The sequence below is a fragment of the Homalodisca vitripennis genome, unplaced genomic scaffold (genome assembly GCF_021130785.1).
Source record: "Homalodisca vitripennis isolate AUS2020 unplaced genomic scaffold, UT_GWSS_2.1 ScUCBcl_2560;HRSCAF=7449, whole genome shotgun sequence".
Taxonomy (NCBI): Eukaryota; Metazoa; Arthropoda; class Insecta; order Hemiptera; family Cicadellidae; genus Homalodisca; species Homalodisca vitripennis.
In genome coordinates, this window is record NW_025778671.1 from 36,795 (window position 1) to 55,383 (window position 18,589).

The window sequence follows — 18,589 nt, forward strand, 5'->3', positions numbered from 1 at the left end:
CCTTTGCACTCCGCGGTCCGACATATCGGACATCGTAGTTTAGGCTAAAAACTCCGCGGTCCGAAATATCGGACATCGCAGTTTAGGCCATAAACTCCGACGTCCGATATGTCGGACCGTTGATAAGTCGCGTTTACTGGCTACATAAATGATCCAAATGCACCTAATTTGCGATATACGCAATCTGGGATAGTTATAGATTATAACGATGTACGGTAGTAAACTTTGATACTCTATGTTTTTTTTTTTGTAATGAATAATGCAACATCACTTTCTATGACGTATCAGCTGAAGTCAGGATATCAGCTGGCTTGTGTATTGCTTTGTTCGCTGTGAGTTCGTGCTTTGTTTGCTGTGAGTTCGTGTTTCAGATAACCTCTTTTTCAGTGGATAAATCGTTTTCAATATAATTAGTGTTTTATATTGTTTATAAACAGTATAAAATAAGTGTTCAGTATGAGTGAGCTTTCGTCTGACGAGGAGGAAATGTCTCGGAAACGGGCTTCACCTGTTAGTGAAAACACGCTGATTAGGAATGTTGTTGCTAGTGGTATGGAATACATCGGCGATCTTAGTGATAGTTTTCTTAGCAATATATCCGACTCAGATCAATCTGATGATACCGACAGTGAAATTCTTCCAGGCTATGATGATGACACTGACAATGATCCAAACTGGGAGCTATCAGAAGAGCCTAGCTCAGATGACGAACACCCTGTTTCTAACCAAATAAGTTCTAGGCGTGGTCGTAATAGTCTATCTATTGATGAAACTATTGCTGATGTTATTGCAGGTTCAGGTAGGCCTAATGATTTACCTTCTACTAGTAGTTGTGTTGTTGAAGCCTCTGATAACTTGCCAGAACTAGGCCATGTAAACAATAATGTCAATATGCCTATTTTGAATACAGTTCAAAATACGATTGAAGATGTAATTAGAAATAGTAGACCTCCCGCGGATCGAGCGCTAACATGGGCTCTTATGGGAGGGAGAAATTCCCTCATTTGCTGGAGAAATCCCTTCATGTGCGGGAGAAATTCCCTGCTCACACTCTTATCCTATGAAAATGTTCCAAATTCTGTCGAAATTATCGTGTTTTTCGGTAAAATCGGTGATTTGGGGTGTCAAAATCGTTGTTTTTTCGGTAAAATCGGTGATTTGTTGGGTCCGGTGAGGGAGAAACGAGGGACGGAGGGAATTCCAATATGGCGGCGAGGGCGGGAAAAATTGGCGGGAACAGGGTAACCTAACCTCACTTTCTTGGTTTCCCGCGTATTCAATATGGCTGCGCCCATGATGAATTGGCGGGAACAGGGTAACCTAACCTCACTTTCTTAGATGGCTGCGCCCAGTTGGCGGGAACAGTAGAACATAACCTCAATTGTGAAATTGGCGGGAACAGGGGAACATAACCTCAATTGTGAAATTGGCGGGAAGGTAAACTAAACAAGAGAAATAAAGACGAATCGTACCTTATTGTGTGATGATATAGAGCTGAGCATAGGGTTCCAGGAGTTTAAAATAAAACATTTTTGGGTAAAAACTAATTTATTATACTATTTCTAAACAACTATTCACATTGGCACTCTTCACTCCCGCCACACAGATAGCAATATGTGGTGGTGACGTCATCAGAGGAAGTCTGTAACATAAATAGACCTGAGTTAGCCAGCTATGAACAAGAAAATTCCGCGCTTCCCCACTGGCTGGAATAAGCGCGTCCTTGATTGGATGTAAATAGTATCTAAGAGCTCTGATTGGTGGAACCTGAGAGGCCGGCACTCCTTCCTCTCTCTCCCGTCAGATCCGTGCGGGAGGTCAGGGAGATAGGACGTGTGTCGCTCTGAGTTTTACACAATTATTTAAACAATTACGATCTTTTGATATTACTCGAGTAAAATAATTCAATCTAATACGTTAAAATATTTTTACTAATATTCATTTTAATTACCGTTAATACTATTCTTGTAATTATTTTTCTTAATCTAAATAGAAATTATCGTTACTAGTAGCAGTTAAGCTTTTTAATCATTTAGTTGCTTTTCTAACGTAATATCGTTTCTATAATACCATATTGTAAACATGTCTTACGAAAATATTGAAGTAGATTCTGAACCTGTATATATGGATATGGAGTTGGATCCTGTAAAAATTCTAGGAAGAAACGAGACCTACGTGAGAAAATTCAGGGTATATGGTACTAAGACCACCTTTAAATTCAACCCCGTCCCTGAAAACATTAATGAAATCGATTGGCTAAGGACGGGATTTTCTAAAATTGTAAATGAAATGAAAGCAAATTGCACTGATTCGGACTACCTCGGATTTACACTTCATAGTCTAAATTTAAAAAGTAAAGATCCGGGCTACGTGGCATTTCGACCAGCTGATCAGGTCAAAGACGATGTCCTTTTCGAAATTTTCGGGGGGATAATTCAAAGTAACGCGGACTCTGTAAAGTCTACCGATACGTTCAAAGTCGAATGTACGCGTGTCAATCTCCCTGTAGGCAGTGGTGGCCTCAGAAGACCTGGCTTGTACAATAATTTTCACGAAGAATGTAAAGCACGAACAGGTATTGTATCGATAGAAAATGTGGACAATCTGTGTCTGCCCCGAGCTATAGTGGTAGCAAAAGCCTACGCCAAAAAAGATCCTCAGTTTCAAAGCAATAAGGCAGGACAAGGGTAAGCGACAAACTCTTAGAGCCCAAAAACTGATGACTAAAGTCGGGGTCCAAATTTCTGAACAGGGAGCGGGGGTCCCCGAACTTTCAAAATTTCAAGATCACCTCAAAAAGTATAATATTACAGTTTACAACTATAACAGTAAGGGTAGGGACGTGTATTTTAACGGTAATAATGAAAGTGCTTTGTACAAAATTAACCTACTGTATCATAACGGTCATTATAATGTGATCACATCCCTCACTGCAGCTTTTGCGTGCCATTTTTTCTGCGAAGCATGCCATGTCCCTTACGACCACAAAGCTGAACACAGATGTTCAAATGTCTGTCCTGCGTGCCAGACAGTCTCTCCGCCCTGTAAAGAGGAGCATGGAGGAATAGTTTGTCCAAATTGTAACATCACTCTAAAAAATCAAATATGTTTCGCGGCTCACCAGGGTGAACGGTGTAAATCTGTTAATAAATGCAAACAATGTCAAAGACTCGTATTTCTGAAACAGCGTAAGTCAAAACATGTGTGCGGCGAAGTGTTTTGTAAAATCTGTAATGATTTCAAGGCCCCAAACCACCAGTGCTACATGCGAGTCGACACAGGCAAGCCCAAAACCGAAGACTTTCTGTTCATCTTTTTCGATCTGGAAACAAGACAGGACGAGTACATTGACGATAAAAGGGTTCATAAAGTAAATCTATGTGTCTCGCAACAATTCTGTTTCAAATGTATCGGTGGTGGAAATTGTGAACATTGTAATACCCGTACTCGAGTCTTTAGACAAGATCCTGTAGTTAAATTCATGGATTATGTGATGGATGTTAGAAAAAAATTCAAAAAACGTTTGTGTAATGGCTCATAACGGCCAGGGCTTTGATTTTCAGTTCATCTTAAAGTACGTACTGGAACAGACAAAATTCACTCCAGAGCTAATTATGCGTGGCACCAAAGTAATTCTCATGGAATTGGACAACGTGAGATTTATCGACTCACTGAACTATTTCCCCATGGCCCTCTCAGCACTCAACAAAGCCTTTGATCTACCCCCAGAGAAGAAGAAGGGTTACTTCCCTCACTTGTTTAACACTCTGGCAAACCAAAACTATGTAGGCCCCATCCCACCCAAGGAATACTACTGCCCTGAATCGATGTTCGAAAAAAGTTATACAGATTTTGAAAATTGGCATAATGACCAGGTCAACAAAAACGTAGTGTTTGATTTCCAAAAAGAACTTATTGAGTATTGTATTTCAGATGTAGACATATTGGCGCAGGCGTGTATAAAATTCAGAGCAATGTTTCTCGAAGAATGTAACGTAGACCCGTTCATGGAAGCCGTCACCATAGCCAGCGCCTGTAACTTGGTGTTTAGACGTAAGTTCTTAAAACCCAATACTATTGGCCTGGTCCCTAACAATGGATACAGACTTGTTGACATGCAATCCCCCATCGCTTTGCAGTGGCTGACTTGGGAGGAGGATCAGCGTGGCATCCGAATCCAGCATGCAGGGCGGGAAAGAGAAGTCAAAATTGCCGGTATGAAAGTAGACGGTTTTGACGGTGAACGCGTGTATGAATTTCAGGGTTGTTATTTCCACGGGTGCCCTAAATGTTACAAGTACGAGAGGGAAGTGCCCTTACCCGACGATCCCTCAGACTCTTTGCATCTGAGGTACGAAAGGACCAAATCCAAAATAGCTAAACTCCAAAATTCCGGATACGAAGTTATCGAGATGTGGGAGTGTGAATTTAAGAAAATGAAAAAAGATCCTAGATTGGCATACCTAAATTCATTACCAATTCTAAACACGCTCCCACTTAATCCAAGAGACGCCTTCTTTGGTGGTAGAACAGGCAACGCAAGAACATACCACAAGTGTGCAGAGGGGAAGTCTATACAGTATGTGGACGTATGCTCTCTCTATCCTTTTGTTAATAAATTTAAAATGTATGTAAAATCTCATCCTAAAATCTATGTGGGTGACAGAGAATGTAGGGGGCGAGGCATGCAGGCTGAAGGTCTTCTTAAATGTAAAGTCCTGCCCCCGCTAAAGTTGTACCACCCGGTTCTCCCTACACGCATGAACGATAAATTAATGTTTGTTTTATGTAGGACGTGTGGGGAGGACATGTACTCGGGTGACTGTGCCCACACCACGGAAGAGAGAGCATTGACAGGGACATGGACGATGCAGGAAATTAGAAAAGCTGTAGAAAAAGGCTATACCATTTTAGAAATGTACGAATTATGGGAATACGAGGTAGTGACCTATGAGGATGGCGGACTCTTCACAGACTTTGTAAATAAATTTCTAAAAATTAAACAGGAGGCATCGGGCTACCCTTCCTGGTGTCTCACTGATCAGGACAAAGAAACGTACATTAAAAAATATTTTGAACATGAAGGTATCAGACTTGACCAAACAAAAATTGAAAAGAACGCGGGTCTTCGCTCCCTAGCAAAATTAATGCTAAATTCGTTTTGGGGAAAATTCGGACAGAGAGAGAACCAGACAAAGACATCGATAATACGATCACCCGACACATTTTTCAAACTACTAACCAGTCCCGGGACACAAGTAAATACGGTTCAAGAAATTAACGAAGAGGTTCTCCTCGTAAATTGGCAAAACATAGAAGAGGTTAGCGAGTCCCTCAGAACCGTCAACGTCGTCTTGGCCGCTTTTACCACATCTCACGCGAGGTTAAAACTGTATGAACACTTGGAACAGCTACAATCTCAAGTCCTTTACTATGACACAGACAGTGTACTGTACATACATAAAAACGGCATGTATAAAGTTCCTACCGGTGACTACCTCGGGGAGATGACCGATGAGTTGGTCGACTACGGTCCCGGGTCATACATTGTAGAATTCGTTTCTGGTGGTCCTAAAACCTATGCCTACTTAGTGTGGTCCACAAATAAAAATTCGTTAGTTGAAGTCTGTAAAATAAAAGGTCTCACTCTAAATTTAAAAACTAGTAAACGTCTAAATTTTGAAAAATTAAAAGAAATGGTGCTTAGTGAAACGGATCCAACTCTAGAAATAACAGAAAACCGTATTAGACGGACAAAAGACAAAAACATAGTTACCGTAGAAGAGACTAAACTATTTAAAATTACTGGTCCTAAGCGTAAGCGGGAAGGAGAGTATGAGACACTGCCGTATGGCTATAGTAAAGTTTCTAAATATTAGTATATTATAGTATACTTACAGTAGGTGTAAATACAGCCTCCTTCACTCTTCTAAACACAGACACCACAAACAATAACCTTCGTAGGTCAATGCTTTTCCCCCTCATCCTCTTTAACTTCTCCCGCGATTGCTCGAGTAGATGCTGCTTCTCCTCCATCACTGACCGAGACTGAACGCTCTCCTCGCAACCGCGTACCCCCACTACCACACAGCGTCCACTGACTTTCCTGTCGCTGTGCTTGCTACCGGCCCTCGCAGACCCAAAAGCCTGAGTGTGTGTGTGTATGGGCTCTGAGGTCCCGGACAGAGTGGTTGCGATCCTTCAGGTGGCCTAAACTCCATAATTCCTTGGGATCATGTATGAATGTGTGTGGCAACGAGGCGGGCTAAAACCCCATAGATGTACTCTTGCCGTGAATGTGCCGAGAGGTTCGTGGCCTTGGGGTTTGAATGTGATCCTTCAGGTGGACTAAACCCCATAATTCCTTGGGATCGAGTGTGAATGTGTGGGAGATAGCGATGGACCGGTTCAGCCATGACAAATTACAAATGTATATAGTGTTGATATTACTGTAAAATTGTAAATATTGCTGTAAACACCTATATTTGTGCAAAGTGTGAGGTCTCAGTGGGGGGAGTCGGTGGTGGTGGGAGAGTAACCGTGGAGGCAGTGGTGGTGGTGGGAGAGCACTTCATTCTCAATCATGGCGTGGAACCCAAAGAGCCTCTATGATCTTTGTCTGCGGCAAATTGCCCAACACCGTATTGACTTCTTACGATATAACCAGATCCCCGAATCCATCCGTCGGGAAATTAAATCTAAACATCTTGAATACTGCTTTGAATTGGTAGTCAGATACAAAGAAGTTTACGACGGACGCGGACTACGCAGACTTTGTCATATGTGTGCTCGAGACCGTTCAGCTGTTTGGCAAAAAGAATCGTCGACTGCGTATTACTTCACGGAAGATACATTTTACACAATGCGTAGTTTATGGGAGTGCACATTGTGTAACAATCGGCTCTTTTACTATAGGACCGGGCGTTGCATGTGCGATTATTCCATTGTCTAAGCAACAAGGGATGGGACAGTATTTGATCACCGGGCGACAACCAGTTACTTCTGGACTGGCCCTCAAAATCAAATACTGTTTAACCTGGGCATCGAGCATGCGAGTGTTCGATGTGGGTGTTCCAAACCACACCACTTAGACGGCTATAAATACCGGTATACAGATTTCTTTCTTCATTTACAAAATGGACGCTATAGCGAAAGAACTGCACAAACCGGCTAGGAAAAACTATCCCAGACGCAGGGTTACGCTGAAGGGACTCAATGATCTATACCAGGCTGACCTAGTAGAGATGATCCCGTATTCAAGGGTGAACAAAGGTTACAAGTATATATTGACAATGATAAACTGCTTTAGTAAACTTGCGTTTGCCATTCCTTTAAAAAACAAGACCGGTGCAGAAGTCGCGCATGCACTAGAACCTATACTGTCTAAACACAAGATGAAAAACCTTCAGACTGATCAGGGTAAGGAGTGGTACAACACTCACGTCAAAAAGCTAATGGACAAATATAAAATAAACCTTTACTCGACCTACTCACATCTGAAAAGCTCTATTGTAGAGCGTCTAAACAGAACATTAAAAGAGAAAATGTATAGAAAATTCACGACACGTGGAAGTTACGAATGGTTCAGTATTCTATCTGATATAGTCAAGGAGTACAATAATAATGTCCACAGAACAATCGGTATGAAACCAAAAGACGTTAAACAGAAACACGTAAAACAAATCCTTGTCCGTTTAAACAAAACCACAAAAAGAAAACAAAAAATTAAAATCACTAAATTCAAGCTAAACGATAAGGTAAGGATTAGCAAATACAAAGGAGTTTTTAAAAAAGGTTATCTGCCTAACTGGACAAATGAAGTATTTACAGTATATGCAATAAAACCTACAAAACCCGTAACGTACATTCTACAAGACTCTAAAGGTGAAGTATTGAAAGGTGGGTTTTATGAACAAGAACTCCTCAGGTCCAAAACTGGTAATGTATATCTAGTTGAGAAAGTGTTGAGGCGGAAAGGAGACAAAGTACTTGTTAGATGGCAAGGGTTCGATAAAAACAGTGACACATGGGTGAGCAAGCATGACATCACCACACACTGAGTGTGACTGCAACTGCAGTCGTGGGACCGGATGCAGCTGCACCAGCCGCTGCGTGGGAGCGGATGCAGCTGTGCGCTCCAACGTCCAGGAGGGCTACCAGTTCAGCTCTGTTACTTTATATACTATGTCATAATAATGTGCAACTTAGTTTATCTTCGACAATGAGACTGATTAGTCAATCTGTGAAATTACCAGTGAGAAACTTTGACGAGTTTGTAGGTGGTGGTATGAATCGTACAAATAAAAACGGTCCTCTGCTACCTGACACGATTCGCGGATTAATTGTTGGACCGTCCAATTGCGGTAAAACGAACGTACTGTTTAACCTATTGGTAGATCCTAACGGTTTGAGATTTGAAAATGTTTACGTGTTTTCAAAATCACTCTACCAACCAAAGTACCAGCTACTATCCAAGATTATGCCGAAAGAGATCGGATACCACGCGTATGATGACAATGCATCTGTCATACACCCGAGTGAGGCTAAACAGAATTCAGTAATGATATTCGACGACATAGCCTGTGAAAAACATAACAATATACGAAACTACTTCACCATGGGTAGACACAAGAATATTGACACATTCTACCTAGGTCAGACCTACAGCCATATACCCAAACAGCTCGTTAGAGACAATGCCAACTTTATCGTACTATTCAAACAAGACGAAACAAACCTTCACCATGCATACAGTGACCACGTCAATACCGATATAGACTTTGAAAAGTTTAAACAAATGTGTGCTCTGGCGTGGAAAGACAGACACGGCTTCCTGGTCATATGCAAGGACTGTGACATTGATAAAGGCAGGTATCGTATCGGAATCGATAGTTTCATTCAAGATCTATGATGGTAAGGATATACCACTACAATGACCTCAGAGGTTTCTCAATCCAGAGATCCAACAAAGTCCATTCAAACCTGTGCACCTGGTACTATGCCGATAAGAAAAAGTTTTGCGGTAATTACTGTAGCAGACGCGGACCACATGGTTTTCTCTTCAATAGGAGGTGCTGGAGACATAAGCGTGTAGGGATGTACAGTGCTAGTCTACCACCCGTAATCTTGTTAATGATTTCAGCAAGCGAACGGTTCTACAATCGCGATATATGGATAGAGTTTGTGAAAAGAAGTCAAAACAAAGGGGTACCGCTCGAACTCGTGGTGTACCACGAGGACATGCTAAATAGTACGGTAAGAAATCCACAGAACATGTTATCCAGATTCAGACCGTTTCCCGATCAATTCGGTCAAATCGTACCGTTGAGAAACGCTCATGGTAGTGTAAACTTTGCGCAGACCTGTATAAGGATGCTCCAGTACGGGTGTAACATACCGCATGCAGCTCGCTGTATTCTAATTACAGAGAGAACAATACCAATCAGGAACCCTGTCAAGATCTACAATCGTGCTCTAGCTTCAAAGTGCTACATTGACATTAGCTACAACGTAGGTTACGGCCCCGTCCCAGACGGTTTACCGCGAGGTCAAAGGAAGAAAGATTTTGCTGGTGTAAACAATCTTTGTCAAAGTCTGTTTACGACAGAATTTCTCAAATTGGCTTTACCGACCGTACCAATGTACTGCGATAAGTTCGGAATAACACTGCGTGACGGGACTTACTCAATTACAAATACCAAACAGTTTGAGGCTTGGAGGAGTTTTACAGGAGCTAATCCAAGTGAATTCTGGTTACTCAACTCTTACATGATTCACATACACAGTAGGGTGAACAGACCTATAGAGCATCTGAAACAATATATGGAAAAGCACGTGGAGAGTGACAAGTATACTGTAGCTGAGATACCCCAGTGGAGAGACGGATGGAAAAGGACCTTTGTGTTCAGGGACCCTGATAGACCTGTACAGATACCGAGAACAGTTTACCTAAGAGGGCTAGGTACCGTCGGTGTCACTAAAGCAGGTCGTACGCTTTCTAAGAAAGCATAAAAAACGAGCCCTCTTCTTTAGACAGGTTGAACTGCCATAAGGTAGTTAGTATTAAAGTACTAAAACCGAGTCACATTGTCAGTTTAAACAATGGCTTCAAAGGAGAAGGACCTTACTCTCAGTATAACTCGTTTGAGGAAAGCTATAAAGCAAAAGTATAAACAGTTCAGAGAAGGAACTCTGGCCACAGACGTATTTCTAGAAAAACAGTACAAACCTATCCTGTCAGAGTTACGAAAAACAACAGGATCTGTAAAAACTGAACCGAAAACCGAACCAAAGCAAGAAGAAGAAGAGGAAAATGAAGATGAGGCAGCCGTACAGTTCACTCCGGACGTTATGTCAACCCCCAAAACACCTGCGTTCCTGCAGGACGATGATGTGCTTGAAGCAGGACCGTCGTCACCAGACGTCAGTGATATACTCAGCACGAAAGAAGGACAACTCTCAGCATCTGCATGGATACAGAACACGTTCTCCCATCCACTAACCATAAGGTACATGACAAGTATGATGAAGGATATGTCAGGTAAACATAGTAAGATCGACCATACGTACGGACCACGCTACGACAACAATACGCTAATGGTAGGAGATAAGAAGTTATCATTTGGAGATGACGGTAGCATACTCGTAGGTGAACGGTCCTACAGACCTACACAGGGACTTTATGAATTGCTTTTTAATCGTCTGCCTGATGACAAACGTTACAACGTAAACGATATGAGAGCTTACAAGGATATATTGACACTGTCGTCTGCTCACAAGAGAAGTTACAATTATAAAAATCACGTGAACCGTAACGCTTCAACGAAATACAAAGTCATTATTTCTCAACTCTTCCCAAAGACCGGTAGCGGGTATAAGGATGTAGGAGCACCAGACCCTATCTACTATGATGACCCAAACGAACTGTGTGACAGACTCAGACTCCTCGTGTCCTCAGCAGAGGCCGGTAACACGGGACATAGGAACGAAATAATAAACATTATCGAAGAACTCAAAGAATCAAAGACTATATCAGGTGATGGTAACGCTAGATTCAGATCATTGATGAGATGACCGTCAATAAGTTTGGTCAGAGGCCACAATCTCTGAAGAAGCAAGACATTCAGAGAGTTACGAATACTGTAAACAAAAAGCTAAAGAAAGATGTAAGAAGACTGTACTCTCAAATTGCAATCCTTCAGAATCAAGCGCTTATTCAGCAGAATCAAATAAACAGCTTACAAAATACAAATGAAGAAGTTATAAGACGTCTAGCAGTTCAACTATTTCACTGGATCAATAAGATACACACTACCGTACCTCCAGCTCGCTTCCACGGCGTCTTAGATGTTGATGAAAACACATATATTGACTGGGATAAGATATTTATAAAGAGCAATGTACAGGAGGAGTCTTCATCACTTGCACAATGAGTGTTGACAAGTTTGGTCATACGGTCCGTGAAGGAAGTAAGAGAGGTCCGCCTGGACAAGGATTCAGTCTCACAGTCGACGGCAACTACGATATCAAGGGCAAGCGGTTATGTAACGTGGCCGACGCCCAGCACAGTCTAGACGCTATAAACCTGCAGACCTTGAAAAATAATGTGGATAGCGCAGTCCTCAAGACTGTGTCTGACGTTTCGCTTGTATCCAAGAAAAATGTGATGGACGCTAAAGGTAACAGAATTAGCAACATAGGTGATGCTATACTCTGGACCGATGCTCTGACTCTTCGTCGTCTTGCTAGGGAGGTACCCTATAAGGACACGAACAGCAAATATTACAGGTTTGACAACTACAGGTTGCGCATGATAGGTGATCCCGCGGAGGATACAGATGCAGTGACGCTAAAATATCTTAAAACGAACACTCTAAAAAGAAGTAGTGATGGTAAAGTCTGGGAATGTGATAACAAAAGACTCGGACAGATGGCTGATCCTCTTCTCGCTGGCGACAGTGTAAACCTACAGACTTTGAACAGGAAACTGAATGAAAAAACGCTGGCGATAGACAAGGACACGATCGACGCTAAAAAGAGGAGACTAGTGAATGTAGCCGATGGTCAAGGACCAAACGATGCCGTTACACTCTCTCAGTGTCAAAATCTATTGCCTGCTACTAAAAGTATTGCGGACGGAACAGTTATCTTTAATAATTACAGAGTTTCTAATGTTGCCGAACCTAAAGAAGGTACCGACGCTTGCACTGTAAATTATGTGAAGGAAAGAACACCGGATACGGATAAGGATAAATGGTTATTTGGACGTAAACGATTAAGTCAAGTAGCTTCTCCGCTGTATGACGGAGATGCTGTTAATAGAGGATTAGCCGCCAATGTAATCTATTTACCGGTGAACGTTCGTAGAGTGAACAACATTTCCGTAACACTCAAGGACCAGGACGGCAGATTGATTAATTTCCGTAACGAGATAGTCTCACTACGCTTGCATATAAGAAAACAATAATGGGTCTAGTATTTAGAGAGTTGCCGAGCCACACACTGGTCAGTAATCACCGAAAGGTGGCAGCGTTAACATCAAAGAACATAAAGTTTCTAAAGTCTCTAGGCTTTAAGTATGGCGCTTCTATCGATAGAGTCCGGAGCAATGTACGATGAAGTCGTAACGGGGTGGGAATTTCATACCCATAAACCGTACGCCTCGTCTACGTTTAAGAATAACGATGAAATCAGAATACCGATTAGTCAGCAAGACATAATCACAGCACCGTTCGAAAGCTTCATACATGTTAAAGGGACGCTGCAGGCTAAAAAAGCTGACGGCAGTGCTTGCAATGTAAATCTAGTGAACAACTCAATGGCACATTTATTTGATGAGATTCGTTACGAGTTGAACGGTCAAGTAATCGATAACCCTGGCTCTGGAGAATAAAACCAAATTTTATATTAAATCGGACACGGAGGAGGATATCAAGGTCACAAATGTTTTCGGTCGTATGCACGTGTTTCTCTTTGACGGGGAGCATACTTTAACGCTTAACGAGGCCGAATGGACTCAGTTTACAAACAGCCTTCCTCTGATGTACATTGCTCTCAGAGACAATTTTATTATCGAAGAGTCTGTACGGTTTACTATTCACGCACTAGCATCAGGGTTGGTAGAGGAGGACGTATTTGCAAAAGCAGATAGTCAGGGACTCCTCTGTTCCACAGCTCATAAATTAGCTCTTGAAGTGGCCTTGTACAAACGTTGGCCCAATGGATGTGGCAGTAGTTGAATTTCACGCATTTCAAGGCAATAAAAGACCCTTTATTCTTAAAGAGCTCGCGATCGTGGGAAACTCTTTTCAATGTCAAATTATATTTAAACCACCTTTTCCTAGAGAACGGTTGAGCGCCAAAAATCGTACAACAGCTCGCTGGCTTGAAGATAACTACCATAAGATTTCTTGGGAGGAGGGTGATTATCCCTACAGAGCTAATGTACTTCGCACTCTATGCAAACCCTTTGCCGTGATTTACACGCGTGGGTTGGAGAAGGCAGAGTTCTTGAGAAAGTTTCACGGTGATGTCCGTGAACTGGACGATATAGTGTGCGAGGAGGCCGGCAATCCGTGTAGCTGTAAAACAACACACAGGTTTGCTTGCTCGTTGCCACAACATACGTCAACCGAGGATCCCAATGTGAAATGCGCAATGATTGCAGCAAAGTGCCGTTTCGAGATCCTTAACAAACAGCTGCACAATACCAACGCTTATTAGTATCGGCGAGTGATTAGTAAAGGGGCGGAGGGGTTCGGCATTTAGTTGAGAATCCCGACGTGTTGGCTTGAAAGGACTCGCCGACGGGTCACATTGAAAGGCTTCACCGAGTAAAGTGACTTTTGACTGTAGGTTAGATACGAAAGATTCTAGAGCGGGGTGAGTGATTGGTAAGCTCCTAAGGCTGGCGTAAAACCTGTAAGTCCTGGGGCTCTTTACTGCTCTTACGGCAGGCCTAAACTCCGTAAGACCGGGAGCAGTTGTGTGTGTGTGTGTGTGTGACAGATACCTCTATGGCAGGCCTAAACTCCGTAAGTCCAGGGGTATGTACCTCGCTCTAGATGCTGTAAAAAATAAAAAAAATATAAAAAATGTAAAATTCTCCGGTAAGTTTTTGAGTCACATTGAAAGGCTTCACCGAGTAAAGTGGCTATTGAAACTTACAGGAGACAAAAATATGTTGAGGAGCGATACATTGTAATGGAGTGAATCGCTATCGTGTACAGCGGTGGTTGGGGCTGTACACAAATACTGGTCACATTGAAAGGCTTCACCGAGTAAAGTGATTAGTAAAGTGAAAGAGTGAGAATAGGCCTACTGGGGAAACTCACTATAATCAAAAACGCACTGGGACCCCTACGGCCTAGCCATTCTGGCTTACCGTGGTGTGGAAACGTGGGTCACAAATTGCAGTTAATGCGGTGCAAGTGCGAGTCTCGGTGGGGGAGAGGCGTCCGCGTATAAAAGCGCGGTGCATCGGCTGCAGCTGCACTTGCTGTGATAGCTTTGCTATGTCTGTGGCAACTAGTTTTACCGTTTTCGCCATGTTGCTGTTGGTGGTGGCTGGCAACGATCTCGAGGTAATTATTGTTTTGATTATTTATTGTTCTATCGAGTTGTCCCTCAACACTGTTTCTAACTTGTAAAGTGTTTTTTAGGAACAACCATCCACTTCAAACGGTTTGCGTAGGAGTCAACCGATCCCTGTGCCCGGGGCTATCCGGGATCGATACTTTACTACGGATAGCGGGTCTATAGTCCATCTGAATATGGTTAGCTCACATTTCAATACTCAATACACAATTTTTACTCCTTAGGTGTGTGGCAGCTTTTCTAACTTTATTTTTCTCTTTTTCAGAATAATGGTGATGATCGGGCTACACTTCCTGTCCTTCAGCGTGAGGTGACCAGGGTCAGTACACTATTGTTACCGTTGTATTGTACTAATTACGCATTACTGCAGTCCCTATAATCGAACTCTATTTCAGAACGAGTACGAGGCTCAGATCCAGAGGATGTTCAGGTCTGGGCAATGGGTGACCACTCGACGCGGCCGACTGCATGTCATAAGCGCCGGTATTGAAGAGGTGATTACCGTTATCCTATTTTCCATTCGTGCAGTATTCGTGTCTGCTAAGTCCCGCAACCGGTGGCGGGACCCGCCATGTATTAATTCACTTGTGCTTTAGGATGAGTCTCAACCATCGACTCTCGGGTGGACCGGTGATGCTAACCCAAACATCACTCTCCCCTCTGACATCTCTGAGGAGAGTCTAATCGCTGCTGCCGATAGGGCTATAGCCGAGGCGTCGACTTTTCCCGACGAGGCGACTCAAAGGGTGGTGATGGAGGAATCTAATTCCAGCTCAGATGAGGCGATTTCGGTTAGTATATAGGGCATTCATATTATATTGCAGGTTTCGCTCTGTTTACAGAATCAAAAAATGGATATTTCTTGTTGACAGTTGAGTACTTCTTGGGACTTCCGACGCAACCCCTCGACCCGGAGACAGTCCTCTGAGGATCTCTCTCAGTTCTATCGGAGGTTGAATCAGTCTACTCCACCAACAGTCTCGCCCATCAGTAGTGGCTCCTTCCACTCTGGTTTCTCCCCCGACCCCACCTCACAGGAGTCCCTCATATCCATGGAAGTGGCTGCCGGCTCGCCACCCCTCCTCTCACCATCTGCAGTAAGTTTCATTCCCTACATTATCCATGCCACTACGTAGTGTTTCATCTGTTTAATTCGTTACCTATGTTACAGGACATAGATCCCCAATGGGAGGCAATGAGGGCGGTGTCAAGGTCCCTGAGTATAGTCGCTCAGGTGCAGGGCATCAGTGAGGGGGCCGTCTACGACACCGAACGGTGGATGGTGCGGAGACCCGAGGAGGAGGAGTTCCGTGCCGCCGCTCCAGCCGCTTGGGAGGAAACCCGCGAACGGTGGATGGTGCGGAGACCCGAGGAGGAGTTCCGTGCCGTCGCTCCAGCCGCTTGGGAGGAAATCCGTAGCATCCTCGCGGATTTCCTATACGAGACAGCTACCCGCATGGAGGAGGACTCCCGACGTAGAAACACCGCTGTGCCGTCCAACGGATCAACCCCTGCCACTCAACCCCGCGAAGTGTCCTGCCCCGTTTGCTTTGCGAATCTACCAACAATCGCTCTTCGACTGTGTGGGCATACACTCTGCCGTCCATGCTCCAACAGAGTGGGGGATAGATGCCCCACGTGCCGTGAGCTGATTGTGGGAAGATTCACAATATATCTCCCCAGGTAGATCTCTCTCTACCTCTATCTTAATTATTCAATTGGCTTCACATTCAAAATTTATATTCCAAATTCCAAAGGGACGGGACATTATCCAGTCGTAGGATGTCTACCAGCTCTCTGGACCGATTCTTATACTGGATAATGTTTAACCTGGGTACTATACGTAGTGCGGATGTTCCGAAACCACATCCAGGCCCACATCGACTCACCGCATCACACAATAAGGTACGATTCGTCTTTATTTCTCTTGTTTAGTTTACCTTCCCGCCAATTTCACAATTGAGGTTATGTTCCCCTGTTCCCGCCAATTTCACAATTGAGGTTATGTTCTACTGTTCCCGCCAACTGGGCGCAGCCATCTAAGAAAGTGAGGTTAGGTTACCCTGTTCCCGCCAATTCATCATGGGCGCAGCCATATTGAATACGCGGGAAACCAAGAAAGTGAGGTTAGGTTACCCTGTTCCCGCCAATTTTTCCCGCCCTCGCCGCCATATTGGAATTCCCTCCGTCCCTCGTTTCTCCCTCACCGGACCCAACAAATCACCGATTTTACCGAAAAACAACGATTTTGACACCCCAAATCACCGATTTTACCGAAAAACACGATAATTTCGACAGAATTTGGAACATTTTCATAGGATAAGAGTGTGAGCAGGGAATTTCTCCCGCACATGAAGGGATTTCTCCAGCAAATGAGGGAATTTCTCCCTCTTATAAGAGCCCATGTTAGCGCTCGATCCGCGGGAGGTCTACTAGAAATGCTCAGTATTTGGAAATGCCTGTTCTAAATCAGGATATCCCTCCAGACTTGGATCCAAATAATCCTGATTATATGGAGTGGACTCCTGCCAATGAGAATGATCCTGGTTTTGACCACAATATAGGGTTTTTTGAACAACCCGGACCAAAACACTGTCCACCTCATGATGCTAAACCTATAGAATACTTTTTCTTGTTCTTTACTATTCATATTTTGACCAAATTTGTTAGTGAGACCAATAGGTATGCCACCCAGTATATTGCTACACACGCTCACAGGTTTTCTCCACACTCTAGGGCTCGACAGTGGAGATCTGTAACGTTGGGTGAAATGAGAGCTTTTATAGCTGTTATAATGAATATGGGACTCAACAGAAAGCCTAATCTTCAGAGTTATTGGGCAACTGCTGATTCACAACATTGTCCTTGGTATGGGAAGATGTTTAGTCGGGCACGATTTGAAAGCATACTGCAATTTTTTCACATGGTTGACAATAGCAAATTGGCTAAGGTTGGAGAGCCTGGTTACGACCCCTGTGCAAAATTTTTACCTTTACTGGAAACTGTAAACAGACTATTTAGATTATACTACACTCCTCACCGTGAGTTATCAATAGACGAGAGTTTAGTGGGGACCAAATCGCATTCACAACTACTCCAATATTTGCCCAATAAACACCACCATAAGTGGGGTGTCAAAATGTGGATGCTATGCGATTCTGTATCAAGATATTGTTTGGCTTTTTATTGTTATAAGGGATCAAAAAAGAGTGGTGAGATAACTAAGGGTTTGGCATTCAAGGTAGTAAAAAAACTGTTGGAAATTGGCCAATATTTGAACAAAGGGTATCATGTATTTATTGATAATTTTTTTACAAGTATTCCCCTAGCAACCTACTTATATGAAAATCTTACCTTTGTTACTGGGACTGTTAGAAAAAATAGAAAGGGCATCCCACCTCAACTAAAAGAAAAATTTCAAGTCGGACAAAAAACTTATGTGAGAAATGACAGCCTTTTATTCTTAGGGTACCGGGAAAAACAATCCCAGAAAAATCCTGTACTCTTGCTGTCAACAAAGCATACGGCCAAATCCACCCAAAAAATAATAAAAAGAAAAAATCAAGAAGATAGAGTGAAGGAAATACCCGAAATGATAGACTCCTACAACCACTTCATGGGTGGTGTAGATGGGTCTGACCAAATGATCTACTGTTATTTGGACGAAAGGCGAACCCTCAAATATTGGAAGAAGGTCACTTTTCAATATTTTTGCAAGGATGATACTGAATGCATACATCATCTACTCTGAAAATACTTCTGGAAAAGTCCTGTCTAGATACAATTTTACTGTATCAATCGTTGAAGATCTGTCTAAGCAGTGGCTTATCGAAAAAAAATGCTGGTCATCAAGGTGATGGTGATGGACCAAATGCCAACTTCCCTATTGGTTTGCGACGTTTACCTCCAAAACAAGAAAGGAACTGTTGTGTTTGCAGTCCAATCAGCATCAGAGCAGGAGGCAAAAGAAAGAAGAGTAGAACAGTGTGTGTAC

General features: G+C 43.0%; 1 protein-coding gene across 1 annotated transcript; it reads left to right on the forward strand.

The window, feature by feature from the left end:
* LOC124372115 (piggyBac transposable element-derived protein 4-like) lies at positions 1 to 18,346 on the forward strand. Its single transcript, XM_046830482.1, has 2 exons — positions 1 to 940; positions 17,034 to 18,346. The coding sequence occupies exons 1-2, from the start codon at positions 457 to 459 to the stop codon at positions 18,344 to 18,346; spliced, it is 1,797 nt and encodes a 598-aa protein (XP_046686438.1). The 5' UTR covers positions 1 to 456.
* Positions 18,347 to 18,589: the final 243 nt, after the last annotated feature.

Coding starts and splice junctions, on each gene's coding strand:
- LOC124372115 (XM_046830482.1), top strand. CDS start 457: ATGAGTGAGCTTTCGTCTGACGAGGAGGAAATGTCTCGGAAACGGGCT. Junction 941..17,033: donor GATTGAAGATGTAATTAGAA/ATAGTAGACCTC, acceptor GGTCTACTAGAA/ATGCTCAGTATTTGGAAATG.